Below are 25554 nucleotides of genomic sequence, written 5' to 3'. Positions count from 1 at the left end.
AGCAGGAAAAAAACCAGATATGTTCACCTCTCCCTTATCTCCACCTGGGCTTGGCTGTGTTGACCCAGTGCAGCACTGGGGAGCGGCACAGGGAGATGTAACATAGACTGACACATCCAGGCTGGGGCTCTGCATCCTGTGTGAGGGATTGCAGAGACACAAAGGGAAATCAGAAGCCCTCCCATTGCCCACTGCAGGCCTGGGAGGTGCTGTGCCAAGGCAGGCTGGTTTATGAGCAGCTCTGCTTCTCCACCTAGGGTTCCCAGAGCTTTTGTGTATGTGTGCTTTCCTTACATGCAGTCTGTGGGTTTCAGTATCCTCCTCACTGTGCCTTTAGAGCATGACTGAAAAGTGAAAGCCATTTGAGTGTGCCCTCCAGGAGCTCCTGGCCAGTTCTGCCGCGCAAAAGCAGCAGCACAAGCTTTCTTTGGAGGAACCTCCTGAAAACAAAACCTTAAAATAAAATCCATCTTCTTGCTAAATTAACTGTCTGCAAACACAGAATTATTTCATTTTAGTTTTGCTCTTTTGATGGTGATCTGGTGCCGAACAGTTCTCAGGGAAAGCAGTGAGTCAGCTTGCCCAACAGTGACTCTATTGATAGATGGAAGGAGTGGCCCTCAAGTCTGTCTAGTCATTGTTGGTGCTTGGCTGGAGCGCCAGGGGCTCTGAGGGCAGGCTCAGACACCTCTGCCAGCCTTGGGAGATCAAACGCTCTGAGTCAGGCCACAGAAAATCATGATAGGGCCCAAACTAATTAAACCTATTTTTTTTTTTTTATTTCCCTTTTTTTTTTCCGAACCCTGTTTTGGGAACGGGAAGGAAAGGGCACACATGCACTGGGGTGTGTGGGACCTGCCAGCTCATGTGTCCTTGCAAGTTGACTTTTCTTGTGCCTCCCAAGCTGTTCTAATGGAAACTCTGCCTAGTCCCTTCTCTGCTCTGGACTGATGGGATCTGCCAACTTTCTCCTCTCTTGATATCCTCTCATTTCTCACCTCTCTTTTGTAAGGGCATTGAAGCAGACCTGGAAAATAAACCCTTAGCACTGACACACCACTTTTATGTATCCCAGCTTCTGGTTATTTTTTAATTCAAAATGCACATTAGCCAAAAAATGTTTTAAGAGAGCCTTTAATTATTTCGATTTTTTTTGTCATTTTGATCAAGGTGGGAGAAGCAGGAGGTAGCCAGATGGTGAGAAGTGCAGCTGTGCTTCAGCCACACCAACACCTTTCCTTTGGGTTTTCCCATCTCCTTTCCCAAGGCAAGGCTGGCTGTCAATGTGAGGAACCACATCCATGAAGCCCACAGCTTCCAACAGAACTTTGACTATAAACCAAATTTTAAAGGTTATGGATGTGAAGGACCATATGCTATTAATGTCCCAGGTCTTCATGCTTGCAGTGCTGTCCCATGCCATTCCTTGAGTTGGTACTGTCCCCTGAGCAAGAGAGGCTTACAACAGGCACCAAGAGCCTCAAACTTCACTTTGGGCTATTAAATGCAAGTGCCACACACTTCAATACCTCAGGCCATTCTGCCCCAAGCTTTCTTCAGGTGCTCTGAACATGTGGTGTTCACCTCCCATCTCCCAGGCACCAGGAGCAGGCCAATTTTCAGCATAACGCACAATCTCAACTATTTTATTGCTTAATTTAGGCCATAAAGTCCCTTTGATGTGTTGTGTAATGCAACGTTCATTCTGAAAAAGTGGGTGGAGTAGCTTTATGGTATTATAAAAATAAATAAAATGCCTGGCAGGATTTTGAAACCACATGGTCATTCCTCCTCTCTCTGCAGATAAGTTGATTGTTGAGAGAGAAATCTTGCTTAATATCTAACTTTGGGTGATTTATTTCTCCAGAGTCCTTTCATCTCCAGCATGTATTGGGTTATCTGTGCCTTCTAATCTGATTGTTTTAAGTGTGATCAAAGAAACCAAGAGAATGCACTTTATTTTCCCACTGTATGAACAGAATGCTGTTTGTACAGTGCATTACATCACCTGTTCCTGCTGCTCCTGAGTCCTGCACCAAATGGCTGCGGTATAAATAGAAAACAGAATGGACTTGTAGGGGGTGATGAAATTTGTTCCACTTGCCGAGTAAAACAGAGTTAACTCAATGAATGCTTTCTTCACGCCCAGCTCTACCTCAGCACACAACAACACGGCTGAAAATGTTTGGAATAACTCACTTGTGTATGGAGCTGGCATTTGGCAGCCTCAAGGAGCTGTGCTGAAAATCCACAGGAGATGGCGGGCAGGGAGTCTGCCCTGTCGTTGAAATTGCTGGGATTCTTTCCAGGCTACGCAAAGGAAGTTTGGGTTTGCATCAGCACCGTGGTGTTGTTGTAGCTGCCATGGTCCATAGGCAGGTCTGTAGGCAGAGGTGGTCACCATCCTTGCTCAGGCTTGGTGCTGCAGGATCCCTGCACGCCTGGAGGGCTTTGCCATCCCAAACAAACCCCTCTGTCAAAAGCAGCTCGTTTTTGGAAGGTCTGAAGGAAGCAGAGCATGGGGATCCACCTGGCTGTTGCAAACTGTTTATTTCTGGGGGGATAAGCAGGAAGGAGTAGCTCTGATTCTCTTGGAGGCCCAGGAGATGCCTCTGATGTTAAGCCTGGAAGCTGCACTTCTCTGCTTGATTGTAAAAATGCCAAATTGAAGAAAGAATATTTCTTTCTGACATGTCTTAGTGCTTCACCATCACATAACCTCAGTTATGTCCATGGAGAACAGTTGTCTTCTCTGCAGCTTTGCCATGTCTCCCCTCACTAATGTCTCCTGGCCTTTTCAGGGGCACTGAGCAGGATTTTCACTCCAATTATCTAATTGATTAACATATTTAACTTGGAACATTTGCTCTCAGCCTGTGTTTGACTTTCAGTTTCTGACTTCTCTTGTAGACTAGGAGGGTAATCTGAGGGCCTGGATGTTTCCTTGCTAGTTTTTCCAAGCAGTAGCTGTTGGCCTTAAAAAAAATTGAAACAAAAAAAAAAATCCTCTCTCCTTACTGACCTTGCCTTGACACACCTACAGGCCCTCATGAAAATCCCACCCTGAGTAAATAGTTCACGTTTTTATTCAGAGGAGAACTGCCATGCATCAGAAGGTCAGGGAAATCATTTGGGAGATAAGGTGTTTTTATCTTAAGCAATTAGTCCTTAGTGTTTGGTTGGTTTTTTTTCATTTTCTAATTGGATTGGAAATTGTTCTTGTGCAGCATGTGTTTGCTGTAGGAATACTGAAGTAAAAAAATGCCTAAAACCTGTCCTCCCCTACTCCATCCTGCTCCTGCCACCCTGTTTGCTGGGAAGCAGAAAGCCAGGGCATTTCTGATGTGCCATTCCAGCAGGATGAGCTTGGGCCCCCTATCTCCCCATCAGCCTTGAGGTGCTGATCATCTGATACTCATCAAAGTTTTGCCCATCCATGGCTGGGCTGCTGGTGCTTTTCTCTGTCTGTAGTCCCCAGGATGGAGGAGCAGGAAGGAATTGGGGAGAGGACAGAAGCATGGAGTTTTCCCTTTGGATGTTGCCACAGTGTGGGTTAGGCAGGACTAACCTGGACTGCTCAAGCATGGCTGGGTCTCCTCCTTGCTCAGCCATCACCCTGTGCAGTGGGGAATTCTCTGAGCAAGCCAAGCCACTCTGCACTTTCTTTCTGGTGAATTATAGGGGCAGGATGGCCTGAGGTGAGGTGTGTGGGACTTGCATTTAATAGCCCAAAGTGAAGTTTGAGGCTCTTGGTGCCTGTTGTAAGCCTCTCTTGCTCAGGGGACAGTACCAACTCAAGGAATGGCATGGGACAGCACTGCAAGCATGAAGACCTGGGACATTAATAGCATATGGTCCTTCACATCCATAACCTTTAAAATTTGGTTTATAGTCAAAGTTCTGTTGGAAGCTGTGGGCTTCATGGATGTGGTTCCTCACATTGACAGCCAGCCTTGCCTTGGGAAAGGAGATGGGAAAACCCAAAGGAAAGGTGTTGGTGTGGCTGAAGCACAGCTGCACTTCTCACCATCTGGCTACCTCCTGCACCAATGTAAGACTGACCAAGGCTTTCCAGTGTCCCTGCAGGGTGCTAGGCTGTAGGAATGACTTACCTGGCCTTGTCCTACACACAGGTCTGTCACTTCTGGATGCAGTGGGACGCCAAGCTGGCTCTCCACAGACTCACCAGCAGCCCTGCATTCCTCACCTCAAGGTCATACTGCAAAGGTTGCCACAGCCAAAACACTTCTGTGTTGTTTGCACAGTGCTGGTGTTTGGAGGCCCCTGCTTGCTCAGCTGAGGAGGGGAAACGCTGGGACTTGTGTTAGAGTGGGGATTCTCCAGCCCTTGAGGAACAGCATCTTCCTTTGTGACGTTTCAGCTTTCCTTTGGTGCGATTGGATGGTGGGCAGGGACATCCCTCAGCAGTGGCTGGGAAGCTCCTGTGTCTCTGAGCCCTTGTGTGTGACAGGGGCTGAATTGTGTGCTACACACTGATGATGATGAGCTGAGCTCTCTTTATGGCTGTTTTGTTGCTGTTGTTGCAGATCTTAGAGGTGTCTGGTTGAACTCTGCAAGTTGATGGACACAGTCCTGCACTGAAATAAACTCTGTCTGCTTGAATTCACCTGTTGGAGTATAAACCCTAACCCATGTTGTGCTCCTTCCACAACAGAAATCTATAGTTCAGTGTGATACACTATAAGATTTTTTCCCCCAGCTGCCTTATGAAAAAGCACTTAACAAACACATCCAGAGGTGTGAATTACAGCTGATGTAATTAATTTGTGTTTGTGGGCCTGGCCCCCTGCAGTCTAGCTGGCAGTTAAGAAGAACAAAAGTCTAATCTTGGAGAAGATTAGGAATTCTTTGACAAAGGTTGAGCCAGGGCATACTGCCTTATCATTTGCATGGTGTCCTGTGGCAAATCTGTAATTTAAGTAGGCAGGATGTTCCTAAACCAGCAGTTGCAAAAAGTCTTAAAAATGGGCATAAAACAAGACTGAGGCAACTCTAAGATGCTTGTCATTGCAGGAGTGCCCATTGCAGGACAGTCAGAGCCAGAGCCCACTGTCACTTCTGAAGTCTGTCCTTCTCCCAGGCCTTCTCCTCCCTCCCACCCTGGGGTGAGTGAGCAGCACAAATGCTGTGCATTGAAGGGGAGCTGGAGAGGAAGCAGGGAGGGGGCAGATGGGCCAGCAGGCAGTTCCAGCAGCCAGTCTTGCCCTCCCTGCAGGCTGCCTTGATGTGCTCAGCCCCAGGCCAGCTACAGCAGGATCTGGTCCCAGCACACTTCCAGCCAGCATGTCATGGCAAGCTTCCCCAAGCAGCAGTTTCCACTTTTCCTCTTTGGTGTCTATTGTTCTGTTATTTGGGGAACTGGAATCCATGACTGAATTGGAAATGTGGTTAGCATCAGCCTCTGATGCAGCAGGATGGGTTTTTACCTTTCAGATTGGTCTGAGCCTGAGCACATCTTCCTCTGGACAACTCAAGGGCTGCACAGCTCTCCTGTGACCCACACATTTGGGCAGTGATGCAGCACTCACTGTCTTCACTGCTGAAAGACCATCTCATTCAGTCTCAGGAGAACTGCAAAGAGCTGGCTTGGGCTAAATCAGGCAAACAGTCCCTTGGTCACAAAGTGAATTTCCAAAATGAGGAGATTGCCTGAGTGCTCATGGTTTACATTTAGTCATTTAATGCATCAGGAATAGGTTACGTTCTGAATTACTTTGATTTCAGTCTAATAACGTCAGATTTCAGTGTTAATAACGTCTCTTTGAATGAAAATATATTTCCAAGTCGCTTTAAGTATTTGCTAGCACAGTAAGTTGAACACATATGTGAAAGAAAGGGCCATCTGATGAGCTGCTATTGTTCTCTTAATTCATCCCACCCCATTTGGGCCACTCGGCATGAATGGCTTTGTGTTTGCTAATAAAATCATGCTATGTTCCCTGCAACATATGTTCTGCATGTCCCAGCTAGTCAGCAGCAGTAAAACCTTATTTTTATAGGTTTATAATGTTACCTTCTCAACTGTGGCTTCTTTTAGATGCAGCAGTGCTTCCAGGTTTGGCCTTGGCACACTGGAGCTCACAGGGGTGGCCACCAGCCCATGTTTCTGGCTCATCTCCCCCCTTTCCCCTGGCACCTCAGGCTCTTGCTGCCTGCATGGCTCATCAGTGAGTGTGTGCACCTCCTCACCTAAAGGGTGCTGTGTCAGCAGCCCCTGGATGAGAAATAGGAGTGTTCTCCTTGGGCTGCATCCTCCTCTCCCCAGAATGTTTGGATGAGGCCAGGTTGTTTCTTGGACTGTCACAGAGAGTGGCTGTGGGCTCCACAGCCCTTTAACCTGCTGGGCTTAGGAGACACAAAGACAATGTGGGAAGTGCTCTGCTGTTTTATGATCCCAGGAGGGCTGCAAGCCATCCTGACAGTTTCTTTGGGCAGTCTCTAAGACAGAGGGATGAAAAGCAATCTCTTCCTTAGCACAGCATCTCAGAGAGGGCTGCTCTCAGCAGTTGGCTGGCAGTGGTCCTCCACAAGCTATGTCCAAGCTACAGGGAATCAGTATGCAGAGCAGTTGCTCCCTCTCCTTGGCACATTGTTTTTTAAGGACTCTAGGGTAGAGGGGATTAGACCAAGTTCTTGGGGGAGGAGAATAGCCAGCAGGGGATGGCTGGTCATTTTTGTTCCTTTTGTAGCACAAATAATCTCTGCCTTACTACTCATAGGGCTCGTGAGCCTTTGTGATATTTATTTGGCTGAAAGATTTGGAGACCTCTGGTCTAGATAGCTCTCCAACTGAGAAGGGGAATTTAGGCACTTGTGATAGTGTGGCCAAAGAAATTGCAATAAATATTTGGGAGATTTTAGTGTTGGCATTCATCAAGAATGGTTTAGCAGAACAAAATCTTTAGTGGAAAGGATGGAAGTCCAGCTGAAATGACAAAGATGTGCCTGGGCTGGCGTTGGCACATCTTCCACACTTCAGGGATTAGAAGGAATTGTGTAATAGCAACATAATGATCTGCAGAATTGGCTCATTTAAACTTCAGCTGCTTTTGTTTAGGAGATGGACTTAAAATCTGAAACTGGGTCAAAATCTTTCCTTGCTCTAGAACTAAAAGTTCTACACGTTTTAGACTTAAGTTTGAAGAGCCCTCTCTCTTACTGCTGTTCAGCCAGCCCCCCTGGGCTGAATTTCAGCCAGACAGGTGACCTTGCCCTGCTAGTTCTTGTCACTTGGGGAAGTGTTGTTGATCAGGATCAGATTTTCTAGGGTCTGATGGTCTCCAGCTCATCCTCTCCTGCTGATGGAATCATGGCCCTTGGTTCCTCTTTAGGACTGATAGAAATGTCTTCTCTCTGAGGTGAGGAGCTGAGCAGGCACAGTTCTGGGGGTATATTCAGTCTCCTGGATTCTTACCACATTTTTACTGAAGGTCAGAGTTTTGTCACTTTGTGAACTTGCCCTAAACCACCAGCAGGACACAAGTCTTCCTCTGCAATGGCATTCTCCCCAGAAATGAAGCCCAAGTCGTTGAGAGCTGTTTCTTCTCTGTTTGCAGCAGAAAACAAAATCTCCAAAACATTTTTTTGAGTGCAACTGCATTTCCAGCAGTAGAAGAGGATTGTTCTTGCACATCCCAGGGTCAGCTTCTTGCAGACATGCATGGCCTTCTCATCTACTGGGGTTGGCCCCAGTCAAGGAATTGTGCAGATATTTCTTTGCTCCAAAGTTCCCTAACTTTTCCCATATAATACAGCCTGCAGGGAGAAGAAGGGTTTGCAAGGTTAGTGTCAGGAAAGGTTAGCTGCTTGGGGGAAGTCCTCTTCCTTACTTCTGGATAAAGCAGTGTGATAAATTACTCTGACTGCTCCCCTGGACTGAGATAGGCAATCCCACCAGGCAGTCACCCTCCTGCTCACAGGAAGGGAACAAAGTGATCCTGCACATGGAGAATCCATGGCACCAAATCACCAACAGTGGAATTCATAAATTCTTTTATTATTTACTAAAAGCTGCAAATGCATTTGCAGAATACACAGATATCTGTTATCATCTCGAGCAAGGAGATGATGCCATTGAATGTTAACAGCACACACACAACAGAGCAGCCTCTTCACTGCCTTGCAGGGTGAGTTTTACATCACCCTGTGGATGTACACAGAGCCCAGCAAGGTCACCACTAGAATAAAAACCACTGGCAAATACTGTCCTCTCTTCCCTGGATGTGACAAAGTACCAGCAGCAAAGGTTGGCAGCAGTGTCACTTTGCTGTCACATCATGTCACACAGGTGTCCCACTGCTGCAGCTGCAGATGTGCAGGCTCAGGCAGACATTGGTGTCACAAGCTCCTGCACGTTGTGATTAATTCATCTGCAGTTTTCATACATGGGTTCAGGGACGGGTGCTTTCATCAACTTTGTGATCAAAATGTGTGCCAAGGATATTATGAGTCATATTCCAGACTCACTCGTAGTTTTGGAGAGGGGATTAATGGGGATGTTACAATATTGCTCATTTATGCTATAGGCAGAGCTGGCAGCAGTGGCTGTAGTCATGGTTGCCCAATATTCCCCATTATATAGAACTTTGTTGTAGTTGCTCATATCTTTATCAGACTATGTTGTTTGGTGTTCTTCCATGCTGAGATTCTGCCTCAGGCTGAATTACTTTGGCAAATTTTAGTAAAAACAGAGGGGGAGGAAATTACGTTGTTTTGTTCATGTCAGAGTCTTACAATTTATTTTACATTGATAACCTTCCAGTTTTCCCACTTTGAAGCAGGGGTTTGGCAAGTGGGTTGCTGGAGGTAGGAGGGATGCTGGCAGCTTGAACATGTATTTTGCCATCCATGTGAGAATTTATTCAATATGACCGAATTATAAGCTTGTAAAATGGCACAAGCTCTATAGGAGATGGTTTAAAATTTTGGCAGTTAGAGTATCCAAAAAGTGTATTTACTGTGATGGTGCTCATGGCTAAGACTTCAGAGACAGGAAACTGCAATTCCTGCTGCTGATGATCATGGAACCTTCAGCACTCATTGTTAGGTGAGCCAGCTCTCTCCTCACAGCCTCCAGAAAAGGAACTCACAATTAAAAAAAAAAAAAAAAAAAAAGGGGCTTTTTGTACAGCGATGGGAGGAGGTGAAGAGGGGGAGTTCCTCCAGCAGTGGGCAGGTGGTGTTGGGAGCTAGCAAGAGACAAACTGTACAGGGTGTTGGAACTGGGAAGGGGTTTTCCAATCCCTCCCAGAGCTTTTGGGTGCTGTAGCTGAAACTGCCTGTACTTCAGCCTGCTTGCTTTCTCCATGCATGGGGTGGCTTGAGCCAGAGGAGCCAACAGAGCAGGTAGGAAGGAAAGTGCACAGGACATCTGCATTGCTTCTTGTGTCATTGAAAGGCCCTGTAGTAGCAGAGACAGAAGATGCAAGCAGGAAAACAGAGGTACTTCTGTGCTGGCTTTTGCCAGAGCAGTGCTGGAAAACAGCTCTTCTCCCCAGGAGAGAGTCACTGTGTGTGCCTCAGCTTTCTGTCTGCTGTTTGAGACCCAGATCAGACTTGCTGATGTGCTGAACATGCATCAAGGCAGAACTCTTTAAAAACACTGAGTATTAGGCCCAGAGCATTTCAAATTGAGCACCCACATCTTGAGAAAGTTGCGACCGTTTCAGCATTGCAGTTGGCTTTTTGTGCATTAGAGAATAATGGCTTTTCCTCCCTCCAGAGCAGCAGCACAAATAAATACAAGATACACTGGTGGAAATTGCTAAGAGGAATCTCCAGCAAAGTGAGTAATGCTGCACTCAACATAAGATTTGGGTGATGTTAAAGTACAAAGAGGGGGAAAAATAAGGATATGAATCCATTTATCCTATGCCCTGAGCAGATGAAGTTCTGCAGAGAGGAGATGAGATACATGAGCAGAAGAGATATGTTTTGAGTAGAAGATAAATTTTTTCCTACTTATAGATTGCTTTTTTCCCTGCTGTCTTAAGGAGAAAACATCTAGAGCAGTGATGCGTTCCTGTAGTACCTGCCTGGTCAGTGGAATTCTGTCTGTATGGTGTGGCCCATATGCACCCAGGAACAGATGGTGGGTTTGTGTCACACAGATGGGCTCCAGTGTTTCACAGCTCTTGTGCTCCAGGCCATACACAGAAAACAGCCTTTGCCTTCATCTGTGGAATTTCATTTCTGGTTATGGCACGTGGCATGATTGCAATGTGGCAGTGGGTCAGACAAGCTCCAGTGCTCTGCTCCTGCTGTAGAAGAAGGAAATGGTGTCAGCAGCACATCATGTCAACTGAGAGTGATTGTAGGCCCACACACTGCCATCCAGAATGCAGAACTAAACCAGGTCTCACCTCTGGGGTGACAAAAATGTGGTTTTTGCAACGGTCCTGTGCTGTATTCAGTGTCTGGAGAGTTGTCAGCTGGAGCTGGAGCATTTGAAGTGATTGTAAGATCTTCTTTCCATGAAGGTTTTCTGCTGAGATCAGTTATTCAGAGCACTTAGGAGTCTCTCCACACTTTCTCATTTTCACTAATTATCACAGTGTCTCTGGGGCCTCCCTCCCATATTGAGTTTGGTTGGGTGTCAGCAAGCACCTTGTACTCAGAATTTCTTGAGGGATTAAAAAGGCATCAAAGGAACACACAGAGTTTGCTCATCTAGCCTTGTGTCTTTAAGAAACTGAGGTAAAAACCAAATATAGTCATCTTTTATCTGAACAGTGGTTAATTTGTTTAGAACAAAAAGCACATTGCTTGCATTGTCACTTATTCTTCCTATGTGGAGCTGTCAACTGGTTTTAATTGTATAAAGATAAACAGGAATGGAACAAGGCTTCAAACAGTTCTTTTATAGCACTTGGACTGGACATGGTACTTCATCTATATACCACAATAATGCATACCAGATGAAAAGATACTGTGGAATTTGTGCAATAAAGGTAAAAGCCCATATATCTGCCTGTTCCAATGCATGAGAACCAAAACAGAAAAAATCTTGAAGGCAAAAATAACAACAAACCCCAGCATAGTTCTTGAAGTCAAGTTTCACTTGCTGTGAAGTGCCCCCAGGAAAAACAAGCACAGGATCTGCCCAAGCAGTGGCCAAACCTCATAAGGGGATGGACCACAAGTATGAACCTCCCAAACAGTTAAAGGTGTTTCACCTCCCCCCAGGTCTGGAGTTTAGCTGGACCCTTTGGTATTGCTGTGTCCCAGGAATGCCCTGTGAGCTCCTGTGCACTTTGCCTACAAGCAACTCTTTTATTTTTAATCTTTCCCCCCCTCTCTTCCTCCTTCAGCTGATTTTCTCAACATTTTACTATATATTTCAATGAGGTGAACTGGTTCTTGTGCTTCGGAATATTTAGAATGCCTCTGGAGATGTGTCACCCTCAGCAGCAGAGCATGTCCAGCACACAACCTTGGAGTTACAGTCAAGGGATTACTGAGCCACCTGCCCTGGCTCCCTTTGGATGCTGGTCTCCTCCATCTTTCTCACTGCTCTGAAATTCTTTGCTCTTGGATTTCCAGTCAGACACCAATTTAGATCCATTTCTAAAAGAACAGCCATGAGAAATGGGAAACTGAGTCCACTGACTTCATTCTTCCTTTTTAAATATGACTTTGTGTGACCTCGGTGCAGCGATTGATGGTTTGGCTTCCAGGTCTGGCTGGAGATGCAAGGTTTGGTGACTGTCCCAAAACTAGGACTGTGAAAGAATACTTCATGCTCACCATCTAAGGAAAAGTTACTTTAATATTTGTTTAAAAGGAGGGCTGTTTGTAGCAGCTTCACAAGACTGTCTTCCCTCTGTATGCCTATTTTCCAGGGACAACAGCAAGTTGTTTCCTTCTAGTCTGCTAAACTCCTAAAAAAGAAATAAAATAAGTATCTCTGGAAAAGGAAATACCCTTTTAAACAGCATCTGTCTCCCTTAAACACAGTTTCTGTGTTTTACATTCCTTCTGGTGGTTGTTGTTACAGTTCTTCTGAGGATTTGTCATTGCTGTCAACCTCTAATAGACCTTGTCAGAAGGACAACATGACTTAGCCCACCCTCCTCTTGCCCCAGCCCCTGCATTATATTGGCCGGGTCGGCTTGAGTTGTGAAGGGAAAGTCAGATTACGAGCTCCCAGTAGTGACCAGGAGACTGAGTTAGGATTTATACTTTTGTTGTGATGCTGACATCTCTTTGGAGCTGAGCAATAAATAATAGAGCAAGTTTAAAAGCTTTTTGCAGCTTGCCGGTATGTTGTTGTTGATACAGCCTGCCGTTTGTTAACATGTAACAAGTATCCTTTAATGACCCCATTTGGGGAGCCTGTGAGACTCCAGAGCACTGCTAGAGAAGCTCTGTTTTGTGCTGTTGTGCTTCTGAGACCTCCTTATCTGTCATGGTTGCAATCAGCTGATGCTTATGAACTCTTGCTCATTATAAAGTACTGATTGGAGGCAAAGTCTTCTGCAGGGGTGCTTCTTTTCTATCCCAATCTAATGGTCTCTTGACTTTAAACTTGAATGTGTTCCCTAGAGGGAAGTAAAGTTAAATAAGACTTTGCAGGAATTTTTAATGCGAAGGTATGAAACGTCTTTGTGAAGGTCTTTTGCTCAACTGAGTTGTTTTTTCATGTGCTGCCAATATCTGATCCCACTTCTTGACCTTTAATATAGACTGAGAGAGAAGATTAGGATGCTTCTAATCAGCTGAATCTCCCCTCTGGGAGCACTATTAAATCTTGACTCTCAGCTTTATCTCTGCCAGGTCTTGCCAGCCCTCCATGGTTTTGGTTTTGTTAACAGCTGAGGTCAGAGTTCACTCACCTCAAAGGTTCTTGTTCAATGGGGGAAGTTTCTTGGATCATTTCTGTAGGAGTTAAGACACCAGAGAGCAACTCTGCTTGGAGGCAGACCCCTTCTCTTCATGTGCCTTGTGAGCCAGACCTTAATCAGTGAAATAAAGTCTTTTATTTAGTGCAGGATTACTGCTAATTCTGCCCACCTCATCATTAGCAGGGCTTTGTCAAAGGTCTTCATGAGCAAAGCTGAGTGGTTTTGAGGTGCTGAGTTAGGTGCCTCATAGGCATTCAAAATACTACCTCAGCTGGTTTCCTCTGCCATCCAAATTTGTAATTTCATTAAAATTCCAAGTTTGTTGGCAATGAATTGGTAACGAGTGTTGAGTTTCATACCATTGTTTTGAGGGGAATTCAAGTGAGGCTAGCAAGTCTGTGGTTGTTCAGCTCAGCTTATGTTACACAGCCCAGTGGTACAGGCAGGCGGTTTAATGTCAAAGCTGCAAGTAGTCCTTGTAAAACAGAGCCCCCCTGAGCTGCATATCTTCCCCTTTCATTTCAGCCATCTGCAATACCACTGTTGTGATTGAAGTATTGGGAAATTTATCCCTGGAAGCAATACAACAATTGCAGTGCTGGGCTTGATGCCCTCCTGAAAAATTTTGGTGGTCCAAGGAAGGATTGAGCACCCACGGTCTTATTTAGCACTGGGATTCCAGTGGCTCCCATTCCATAGTGTGGTCCATGGACCTGTGCCCTGTTGTACCTTTTTGAACACTCCAGAAGCTCTGTAGGTATGTAGGAAGGCAGGGAATGATCTGGAGTCATTGGCCAAAGCTGGATGCTTTGTTTCCATCCAAAAACTTACTCATTCTACAGATCTTGGTCTTAAGTTACTGAACTTGCAGAGAAATCTGCTTGTAATTTCTTTCTTGTAAGCTCTTTCTTGTTGAGCAGAAATTTTGGCAAAGAAGAATCAAGTCACTGGAGAATCCCCAGTTCTGCCTGGTTATACCAGGCCTCCTCAGATCTTTCCTTGGAACAAGCAGGCAAGAGGAAATACTTTCCATTTCAGAGAAGCGTGGACAAACAACGTTGCTTCAGACAGAGAAGAAAAGTGGCAGACGGAGTTACAGTGCTGAATCCTGCTGGCCAAAAGCATGCTCTTGCCTTTATTCAGTCATTCCTGGAACACAGTGTTCTTATTGTATTCCTCCTCACCCCGCTCAGTGCCTCTCCTCGGGCTCAGGGCTCGGAGATGCCCCAGCCACGGTGCTGGCAGGTTTGGGGGAGTTAAAAAAAGCATCAAACACATCTGAGCAATGGAACCTCTCCCTCCTTGCCTGACGTCGGGTAAGCGTGTGTTCTGAAAACCTGGATCCCGTTAGAAACGTTCCTGCTGTCTGGAAAACAAAGTACTCGCTCGCCTGGTTTAGTCATTAAGTAAATTTGTGGTTTGGTTGAGACAAAAAATAATGAAGAAAAGCTGTTGAAATCCTGGGATTAATTTGATAGTTTGCAGGCAGTTGTGTTTTTAAGTGGAGCTGCTGCCTTCTTTGTGTTGTGAGCAGACCCAGGTACAAACCTGGGCTTCCCTCTCTCCCTGTGCCTCAGAGCCAGGCATTTGGAAGTAATTTGTTCCAGCAAGGCCCTCTCGGTGCGGGCGAGGGGGCTGCTCGGGGCCAGGAGCCGCCGTGCCGTGCGTGGGTGTCGGCGCAGCCGGGCTGGAATGCCGGGAGAGCTTCGGGCTGCCCGTTCCATCTGCACAGCGAGCACAGCCCGGGCTGCAGGCAGGGACAGAGCTGCCTTGGCATGGCATGGAGGGCTTTGAACATCGGGAGGTTCGCTGCTGTTACTCCATCTGTGACATGGTGGCCCCTTCTGGGAAGGATTGTTTCCTCTGGATCTCCGTTATGTCTCCCGGCTGCTCCGCCTGCCTTCCCAGGGAAGGGAAACCGTGGGGCTAAAAGCAGAGACCCCCACAGCACTTTGCAAAGTGTTTCCTCTCTCCACCAGCCCCAATTTACCTGGGACAGTCACCAAGGAAAGCAGAGAGCAGGGAGCTGGCACTGAAATGCCTGCTCTGTGTGTTCATCCACTTAACCACACATATATATGTATATATATGAAATCACTTGTGTTAAACATAGATGTCATTTCAGTCTGAGAAGCCAATTAGCAGAGTGGAGAGCTCTTGCCAATCAGCCTCTTGCTGAATTTTCCCCAGCTCTCAGTTTGAGCAGGGGGAAGGAGACTGCATTATCAGCCCTCTCTACCTGTCTCCATGCTAGTGATCCTGGTGTCCCAGGGACAGCAGGTTTGGAGGGTCAACAAATCAGGGATGAGGACTCAGGTCCCACTTGTTTCACGGGTTAACATGCTTGGATGTTCAGTACATCCCTGCACAAGCTTGATTCTGTCCCTTCCAATAAAATATTAAAACCAGTTCTCCTGTGATGTGTGATCTGGCAGAGGCAGGGCATGGAGGTGAATGTGGCTCATGGGTGACAGCTGTGTACCCTGGATATCCAAAATGCACACACACCGCTGGGTTTGCTCTTCTTTTGTAGCTTCTCAAGTCACTACAGCAGCTTTTGGATGGCTGATGCTCTGATGGCTTGGCTGCTCTAAAGCAATGAGGCTCTTGTTCAGTTGCAATTAATGCAGCCAAATATCCTGTATATTTTATAGAAAATTTCCCTAATATTGTCAGCATTTCATGATGGATAAGGATTCATATGAATCATGTCATCATTTAAAAAACCAAACAAAACTATTATGTTATGGTATAAGCTCAGGCTAATATATTGAAATTAATGTAGGCAGATACCTGTTATTGTTAGACATGGAACAGAATGTTCTGCAACATTTGCTTTATTTCAGGAAGATGATCCAATTGTCCTGTTAATTGTTGTGCAGACATTGTGTTGCCCTTTTTTTTTTTTCTTTTTCATTTTAATGATTATCTTGTGCTTTGAGCTATTAAATAAATGAGGTTTTTGGTCTTATTCTAGGGAAGACATGCATTGTTTTCAGGAAGGACTTGCTTTTATTGTTTGTCACACTCAGATTTTTGCAGTTTTGATTTTAAATCTGTAACTAGAGGACAAAATCCTTTATTACATTGGGGTGATGAGTGAGCACAGCCTCGCCCTCCATTGGGAAGGAGGAGCTGGGAGGGCTGGTTTGGAGATGCACAGTCAGATGAAATCTTGAGGGACTTGTTCTGCAGTTTCCTTGGAACACAGTGGTTTCATCCTGTTGTCTGAGAGCCTTTCCTAAGAAGGTTAGGGTGGCGATAGGGCAGTACAGCCACAATATTTAGCCTATCTAGTCCTTATTTGCCTCCTAAGGCAAACATTTTATTTCCTGTATTTCAACTTCCTTCCTAGATCCTCTCCCCCACCTTGCTGTATCCTATGATCTTAATTACTGGTTGCAATTAATGCATCCTCTGTAAATTAGTCCTGCCTGAGAAGTAGCATGTCCTTGGTAAATGCAAAGGAGTTAGAAACTGGAAACTCAGTCTGGTAAATCTTGGATTTAGCTTTTGTAACTGTGCTTTAATACTTCACAATAATTGCTGAAGCTCCCCATAAAATAATCTCCGTGTAGTCCTAAAATGGAGTTGAGTGCCTTAGAAGAAAAAAGAAGAGCCCTTATCTGTACTTTTAGTTACATTCTTATTTATTTCCCTTCTTCCTCTGGTGTGGGAGGATGAATACGCAGGGAAGAAGATACAGATTTGCAAAGGCAAGGAGTGCTAAAGAGCATCGTTTTTTTCATCAGCTTTTAAAAGCCAGACTGTAATCATAAATTCCCTGATAGCTGGAGCATGCAGAAGTCGTCTTTAAGCCTACAAGTGACAGGCTGCTGTTGCTTTTCAAACTTCAGATTTCATTTTTTTGTAAGACACAACTTTGATCTGGTTCCTTTGTAATGCTCGGCAGAGCGCTGGGGCCGCTGCGCTCGCCGGCTGCAGAGCTGGAAGTGAACTTTCTTGGCAAGAGCCATCTGGAGACCTCAAAGAACAGATTAACTTGTCCAGAATTGATGTGATCTTTGAAGAAGCTGCCCTTGCCTGGAACACATGTGATTAGCCTGACATTGGCAGTGATAAAGTTGAGATGCACAGCGGTGTCTGAGTACGCAGAGTAATTGGGAAGAGTGTTAAGTGGAGCAACCCCAACAATCTGCAATCAGATTATCAGGTAAATCCCCAATTTTAACCTCTTGAGCCAACTTTGCATCTTTAGCATAGATCAAATCCAGTCAGGAGTGAAGGTTTTCAGCTTTGCATCTTCACAGACTTTTTGTTCTTAGCTCCAAAACGTTCCCATGATAATAGTTTGGGAGAAACTGTACAATGCAATTTCTGTGGTAGTTGTTGGTACCACGGATGGGAAACAGATTTTTCTGTTCAGGTGGTGGATTAATGTAATCTCTGTAAGGACTCTGTGGTGGATGCTGCTGTAATCCCTTTAAAGGGGACCCTGCTGCTGGGACACCCCTGTCAGCACATGCTGTTTAGACATGCTGAAGGGATTTGCTTCAGCTTGTACATCATAAACCAAGATGTGCAGCTTTTAATTTGATTGACTGGTTGTGGTATTGAAATGTGGAACTGCATGAAGGATATGACAGTCACTGCTTGTTGGTAGATATAAGTTTTGGAAGTAAGTGGCTAACTGGAGACTCAGCAACCTGTGATTATTTTTGTTTCTTGCATGGAAGTAAGTAACTTTTTAAATTTTTTTTTCCACACTGAATAAATGGAAAATGTCAAAATAATGAGCTGGAAGGATGTCTCAGCATTAGACTGCATCCTCCCAATCACAAATGCAAAATGACCAGGGACACCAAATAAGAGTAATGCTTAGTGCTGGTTTCCTAGAAATTGTTATCTTCAGAAACACAGGACTGCAAAAGCTTGAGCTAATTTTTCAGAAGTCGGTGTGAAAAAGCAGGGTGGGAGCACAGAATGAGTAGCTGGATCCCATTGAGTTGCAGCCCTGATCTGTGGTCTCAGGGCACCATCCTTCAGCCCAAACACCATGCACCAGAAGAGGAAAGGAGGAATGGTGTCCTGCTGTGAGGTTGCTCACCACAGTGCAGGAGGGAGGGCATCTCAGCTCCTCCACCTGCCATCAGCTGTGGTGAGACATCTGGAGTTTCTGCAGAGCCCATTTTGGGCTGTCTTTCTGTGGGACTTGCAAACATCCCCAGAGCTCCTGCAGCTCAGAACTTTCCATGGTGACTCATGAAGTTCAGGTGATTATGGCATCTGGAAAATGGGATTTCTCCCGTGTTGAAAATGAGCTGCTCACCAAAGCTCTGGTGACCAAAGCTTCAGACTATGGCATGGGAGGAAAACTTCTGTAAGAGCTGTTTAGGGAGAGTGCATTGGAGTTTTATGGTTGGCAGCTTCATGAGTTTTTATCTCTTTGATTTGCTAATACTGTGTCTCAAACAGCTGCTTCCTTGGTAGTGCAGGGGTTTGGAGGAGCTTCCCGTGCCACCAGGGATTTTGGAGTTTCTGGATCAGGGAGGTGGGGCACCTTTGCAAAAGGAGGCCTGCCTGGATTCTATCACAGCTTCAATTCTTTTGAGGAAAAATTTTCTTCCAGAAAATGTCAGTGCCATAAAAATTTAGTGCTGGAGCTGGAGAAGGTGGTAGCAATGAAAACTTTGGATTGATCATCTTCCCTGTTAAACTGGGAGCTGTTCCAGCCATACTGGAACTGCTAGCAGGCTTGGGAAGACCATGGCTCTCAGACCTGCCAGTAGAGTGTTGTGCAACTTATTCCCTCCAGTGGGAATTTAAATTCTACAGAAATTAGTTGCCTAGAGGCTTTTCATCTTCAAGGAAGTTTTCTTCTTGCCTTAGTGGGTTTTTTTTTCCCATGCTTGATGAAGAACATCAGTGAAGGAGGTACATAACTGGTGAGAACCAAAGGGAGTGCCACTCAGATTTGGCTTTGGAGGCAGGATCAGTGAGCTCTTCCTCCCACTGTGGGTGCTGAAGGTGATGCAATTCTTCCCCAGAGCACACCAGCCCTGGGGTTTTTGCATAGAGCAGAGTAGCATGTTTGGCAAAGGTTGGGGACTTTGCATCTTTGATTTAAAATTGAAATAGCCATTGGGGGAAGTTGTGTGAGGGAGACTGGGGTTCCCAGGCTGGAAGGAAAAGGATGCCCTTAGGGACTCAGGATGCACTGGGAACTCCACATAGAGCAAGAGTACTGAAGAGGACCTCACCTCTCTGTTTGCTTGCATTGAGACTCCAAGATCTGATGGTGCTGAGGTCCCAAGTGCTGGGTGCTTGGTCACAGGAGTGAGAAATCTGGGGATGGATGGGATGCAGCCAAGGCAACACACAAAATAAACCCAGAACAGGTAGAAGGAAGCCTTAAGGAAATTCCTGCTGTTTTTCTACAGCAGTTTAGGCCCTTGTCAGCATTACCAGAATGTGCAGTGATCAGCAGAGGGCTTTATGCAAAGAAAAGGCAGCTGGTCAGGCTGACTTACTCAGGTCGCTGTGATCTCTGTTATAATTGTTCCCTATGTGATTATTTTGAGGGTTGAGCAACTAAGAGCTGCAGAAGAGACATGCAGCTTTATTTCTGCAATGTATGAAATGTTCTGTGTTCATTTCAAAAATGCTCATTGCTCTTTCTGTCTTAAAAAATGAAATAAAATTCTGGAAGGCTGCAGGAATTTTTGTGAAGTCTAACTTTAAATGCTCACCTTTCCTTTTATCGCCCTTATCAGTGCATAGAGCTCGGTATGTGAGGTTTTTAGCTGACATTTCAAATCGCTCTGAGGGTGCCTGAATCCCTTTTAAAGCAGCCTCCCCTCCCAGATCAGAAGTGGCCAGTTTTTTTTGTTAGACTCCATGTTCCTTTAATGTTTTCCTCCTAATAGATGTTGAAAGCGTTCTTCAGAGGCACGGCACAAAACATTCAAATAGTGATACGAGCCAGCTGAAGAGAGTTGTCAGGGAGAGAGAACATTAGGAGAAGGATTGAATACAGATGGATTCCTCAAAAGTAATGTAACCTGTTATGATTGCTTTGAAATCCTATACCCTTTCCATCTCCTTACGCTTACCAAAAGTTTACATTTGCATTGATGTATTAGAGGCAGAGCTAAAATGGAAGTAATCCCTGTTGTATACATGCTTAAGTGTGTAATTTTAGCTAAATACAACAGTTGTGACCAAACCTGCATCCTCAGTGAGGAGACCACAGCTGGGGAGTGTTGTGGGAGAGCTCAGCCATTCCAGCTCCTCCAGAGATGTCAGGGACCTCCCAGGGCCCATCTGCTCACTCTTGGTTCCTTCAGCCATCACAGTTGCACACCCAGCAACCTCTTCAGGTGCTCTCTGCTGCTCTCTGTCTTTGTATCAACAGATAAAAAGGAGAAATAGATTGCCCTGTGCATTTTATTCTCTATATCTGAGTGCTTTCTTAGTATACTGCTAGAATAATCCATGCCTCTTGCAGAGTCCTGGTGAAAGGTCCACTAGAAGTTGGTGCTATATTTTAATTGGATTGTCCAAAAATCATCCTTGTCTTTGCCCTCAGGGAAGGCCTGAGCTATCCATCACTCCTGCCTCAATTTAAGAGGTTGTCTCAGCCTCCATCACACTGCTGTCATGTTGGATTTGACAGGAGGGTTGCACTGCACAGCTCTCCTTTAATGTTCAGAACTGACCGTTCTGCACAGGGAGAACGGCTGAAGGGGGCTGGGAAGGTTTTCACTTATTATCCCTTGCTTTTTAGGGTGAACTTGTTCCAATTATTTCCAGTACTTGCCCTAGAAAGCTGTTCAGAAATCTGATGGAATATAGAAATGAGTTTGCTCCAGTGCACATCTGCAGCGACTGACAGAAAGTTTGCATGGTAGAAGGTGTCTGTGGTGATTCACCATCCCAAGGCATCCCTGTGCTCATCCCCAACTGACTCTGTATTGTACCTGAGCATGGAGAAACCTCACAAGGCTCCCTTCTGCCAAAAAGCCATGAAAAGCCTCATCTGGCTCCGTTTTGAATGCTCTTTGCACCATCCTGCAACTATGCTAAGCTTCATCATCCAAGGAGAAAGAGATTGGAGTTTTGGTTGGTTTGTGGCACACAGAATAGTTTTCTCTTTCTGAGAGTAGGGGAGTAATTTGTTTCTAACTGACCCCATAATGGACCTGAAACAATATGATTTTTCCTAGTGACTAGTGAATATCCATGACCCCTTGAATTACAAGGAAAACAGGCTGTATGCTGGACCCAAAGAGCAGGTGAATAGGAGCTGGGTGAGCAATGCATTAGCTGAAGGCTGTAACCCTGTCCAGTTCAGGTTTTAAAATACTTTGGTAATGCTTCCATCCTGGTACACCATGTGCCATATTTTACATAACAGAATCCAAAAACCCCTGCCTTAAACGGGCTCTCTGCCAGTCCCAGTTCCTGCAGTGCCTGTCCTGCACCTATACTCCTTACAGATATACACAAACTGCCAGCTTTACCCTTTGCTGGTGTCTTCCTCACCTCTGGTCCCTCCATCTGTGTGTTTCTCATGGGTTTCCTTGTCTTGTCTAAATGTAAACTCATTGGGGCAGGGGCTGTTTTCTGTTGTCTGTAGGGTTTTAACCACTACAATAGAACCAGAATCACTTTTCTTGGCAGAACAGGGAAGCACACATTGCATGATGTGCCCTCCATGGAGGTGTTAGCACAGGCTATTTGCAAATCACCTCCAGCAGGTGCTGATTACCGAGTTTCTAAATAAAGGATGATGCTGATGAATTTTGTGATCTGAACTGAAGCAGAACTCTGATTTTCAGAGCTTGGAAAACTCAGGAATTCATCAGCTTCAAGATATCTTAAAAATGCTGTTCTTCATGCAGAGGGGCAGGCAGGGAGAGCAGGGGATTAAACACTCTTTGGTTTATGTGAACATTTCAGCTTGTTCCTTCTTCTGGCACATTACAAAATGACTTGCAGGAGAACAAGATGCCTGCATGGCCTGTCTGTCCTGCAGGGTGGCAGAGCTGGAGGCACTGCAGCAGTGGTTTTTGTATGCTGGTGGCAGAGTGAGTATGAAGGAATTTGTGCCTGCTTGGTTCACAGGCTGCTTCACCATCATCTTCCTGAGCAAGAACTTATTTCCCAGGTTAGCTCCTGCAGGCAGCCTCCCTTCCTGACCTTTTGCTGAAGAGAAGGAGGTTGGCCTGCATGTGTACTTGACTAACAAGGTATGGGTTGTGTACCAAGCTTTCATAGATCCCTGAGCAGACTGTCCACTGAAAAGCTGATGTGATTATGTGGTCCTTCCTGGTGGAATTTGCAAGTGTCCAGTGTACCTCAGTGCAACACTGGAGGTCAGTTTTAGGTACTGTGCTATGAGCAGCAGCTGTTTCTTGCTTCACCTCCTTCCCTCTGCAAACGTGTTGGAGGGATGTTAAAGTAAGCATAGAATGAATGGGTGAGCTCTGCTACACATCCCTCCCTGTTGGAAGATCAGAATCCTATTTTGACTAAGAAAAACACTGTATTACTGTCTAGGTATTGCTTTTAGATTCTTATAGAATGAGAATGCTAAGCAGCTAGCCCATGGACTCCATAAACCCTGATGGAAACAGGACTTCTTCCAAACAGTCTCATTCCCTCCCTTATCTCTAACAGCATCATCTTAGTTACTCCATGAATTCCCTTTTCTTCCAGTTGTGAGTCAAATCCTTCATGGCTCTGTCAGTGCAACTTAGTGTGAGCACAGCTCATTCTGTAGCCCATCACTGAGGCTGGGGCTCCAGGCAGAGCCCTTCTGCCTGGTGATGCAGAGCATGGTCAAGGTTGTGCCCTTCTAACCTGACTCTCATTTTTCTCTCACAGGCATGGCTCATGGAGAGAACCTGTTAACCCCTACTATGTCAACACGGGCTATGCTTTGGCACCAGCCACCAGTGCCAACGACAGCGAGCAGCAGAGCATGTCCAGCGACGCCGACACCATGTCCCTGACAGACAGCAGCGTGTAAGTGACGCCTGGGGGACAGCCACACGTGCCTTCAGCACTGCTGCTCTTGGATTGTGCGGGGAGAGAGGCTTGGGATGGGGGGGAATGTCCAAATAGACCGTGACAAGGTCATTCTCACTGTCTTTTCAGTTACTTTGTGTGACGGTGTTCACAGGGGTCCAAGGATGAGGGAAGAGACGAGGATCTGACTCCATGTTTCAGAAGGCTTGATTTATTATTTTATGATATATATTATATTAAGACTATACTAAAAGAATAGAAGAAAAGATTTCATCAGAAGGCTAGCTAAGAATAGAAAAAGAAAGAATGAATAACAAAGGCTTGTGTCTCAGACAGAGTCCGAGCCAGCTGACTGTGATTGGCCATTAATTAGAAACAACCCCATGAGACCAATCACAGATCCACCTCTTGCATTCCACAGCAGCAGATAATCATTGTTTACATTTTGTTCTTGAGGCCTCTCAGCTTCTCAGGACAAAAAATCCTCAGGAAAGGATTTTTCATAGAACATGTCTGTGACAACTTTCTCACTGTGCAGGATGCTCAGCCTTGCCAGTCTTGTGAATGTTTGCAGCATAAAATATTTTTGAGCGATCTAAAACAATTTTTGAGTGATCTAGATGGTGTTCTGTCAGAGATTCTGCAATGTTTCTTAAGCCAGGTGCAAGAATTGGTAATGTTGGATGACTTTGTAGTAACTGATTGGAGATACATTATCTTCTGGATGTTAGACAGAGCCTTCTACTTACCTGGGTATTTCTCTTGAAATGCTGCCAAATTCTCAGAATCACAGAATAGGTGAGATTGGAAGAGAACACAGTGGGTTATCTGGTCCAACCTCCCTGCTCAAGCAGGGTCATCCTAGAGCAGATTTCACAGAATTGTGCCCAGATGGTTCTGAAATACCTCCAGTGAGGGAGTCTCCACAGCCTCTCTGGACAATCTGTTCCAGTGCTCGGTCACTTCTTCATGTTCAGGTGGAACTTCCTGGAAATCAGTTTCTGCCCATTGCCTCTTGTCATGTTGCTGAGCACCACAGCGCAGAGCCTGAAAGGTCCATCCTCTGAAAGCTCCCTGCAGATGATGGCCATTGATGAGCTCCCTTCTCAGCCATCTCTTCTTGAGGCTAAACAGGCCCAGTTCCCTCAGTCTGTCCTCATAAGAGATGCTCCAGTCCCTTTGTTGCCCTCCTCTGGACTCACTCCTGGAGCTCTGTGTCTCTCTTGTCCTGAGGAGCTCAGAACTGGGCACAGCACAGCAGATGGAGTAACAGCTCAGTCTGTGATTGCTCTGCAGTAGGATTGGTGACTGACCCATTCTAGTTTGGCTGGTGACCACTGCACTTTAACACAACTTGTGCTGATAAGCCCCAGCCAAATGTATTTTCTCTGTCTCTCATGACAGCACTCTGTATCTCGCCCACGAGATGCCTTCCTTAAAGATGGTCTGCAAAGAAAGAAAAAAGGGGTTGTGAGATTTTGTTGTGACTGCATCTCTGTGATACAAAAAAAAAAGGATTTGGGGAAAAAATATTCACTGTTTGGTCTGGTTTTTAGTAGTGCAAATGCAGAGTGTCTTTCTGTAGAGTAGAAACCCTTTGATTCTTCAGGCGAGAGATGACAGGTTTACAGAATTAGGAGAAGATTTTATTAATGGCAGTGCTGTAAACACAGAGTCCTCCAGGAGGCTCATTTAGTGTCACTGTGAGTGTCAGCAGCTGTCAGACCTTATTGGAGAAACTTTCCAGCCTGTGCCATGGATGCTGTTAATGGGTGCTGCCACGGTTCCCCACCTGCCCAGAGTTCATACAGTGACCCATGGAGTGTGCAACGTGGCCAGGGGGTTTCTGTGTCTGTGGTGGTCACCCTGCCTGAGCCAGTAGCTTGCTCTTCTCTGCTCCATGGAGGCTTGGGACCATGTAGGAGCAGGTGTGAGTTCATTCTGCACCCTGACACCAGCTCCTCAAACATTATGCACGAGGCAGAGCTTGGCCAAAGGGGCCTGGGAGGTGGAGGATGCCCCCAGGACAGAACCCTGTAGACGACCACTAATTAAAGGCTCCATTTGATACAAATCCAGCTGCTCTGCCACATCCTTCTGCAGTTCTTCATATGCATCAATTTATGTGGAGGAGTGCTCTGAAGCTAGCAGGAGTCATGTAACTTCTTGTTATCAGGAGAGACAGATGTAAGAACTCTTCAAAATTAATTAGCTTTTAGCACTTCCTCTCCCACTGGTCCAGCGGGCTCATGGGGCTGCCCTGATGGTTATACCTGTGATAAGTTGTGATCATTTATGCCAGAGTTCTTCACCCTCCTAATTTTTATTTCACTAGCCACAGTTTGGTTTTTTCACAGGCAGAATAATTTCTTGCTGGCCATCCTATGCTCCTTTTTCCTTTAGGCATTTTATCCCTCCTATGCTCACCATAGGCTGCCTTTAGAACTTTAATTACCACCAATATGTGCACTGCCTTCTGCTAATAACTAACCCAATCCTAGTGGTTCATTTTAAGTAAGTTTTGGACTTCATAAGGGTGGTCCATTCTTTCTATGCCTCTCAAACTGGATCCATGCAGAATCCAAAATTGGGATTCTGGATGTACAGCCTTGACCTTTGACTTACACAGATTCTGGCTGTTTTCAGCACTTGCTCTTCATTACATGATTTAAAACTCCAGCACCAGATTTTACTTGGA

General features: G+C 45.5%; 1 protein-coding gene across 2 annotated transcripts in view; it reads left to right on the top strand.

The window, feature by feature from the left end:
• AXIN1 (axin 1) overlaps window positions 1-25554 on the top strand; it is an 85601-nt gene that overhangs the window by 30087 nt on the left and 29960 nt on the right. For both annotated transcript variants that reach the window (XM_014308756.2, XM_005425216.3), the window contains exon 4: window positions 22713-22853. In XM_014308756.2, coding sequence (XP_014164231.1) covers window positions 22713-22853 — 141 coding nt within the window. The remainder of the gene's footprint in view (window positions 1-22712; window positions 22854-25554) is intronic.

Source organism: Geospiza fortis, unplaced genomic scaffold (assembly GCF_000277835.1).
Source record: "Geospiza fortis unplaced genomic scaffold, GeoFor_1.0 scaffold114, whole genome shotgun sequence".
Lineage (NCBI taxonomy): Eukaryota > Metazoa > Chordata > Aves > Passeriformes > Thraupidae > Geospiza > Geospiza fortis.
The sequence above is the reverse complement of the archived record's forward strand: the minus strand, read 5'-3'. Positions and strand labels throughout refer to the sequence as shown.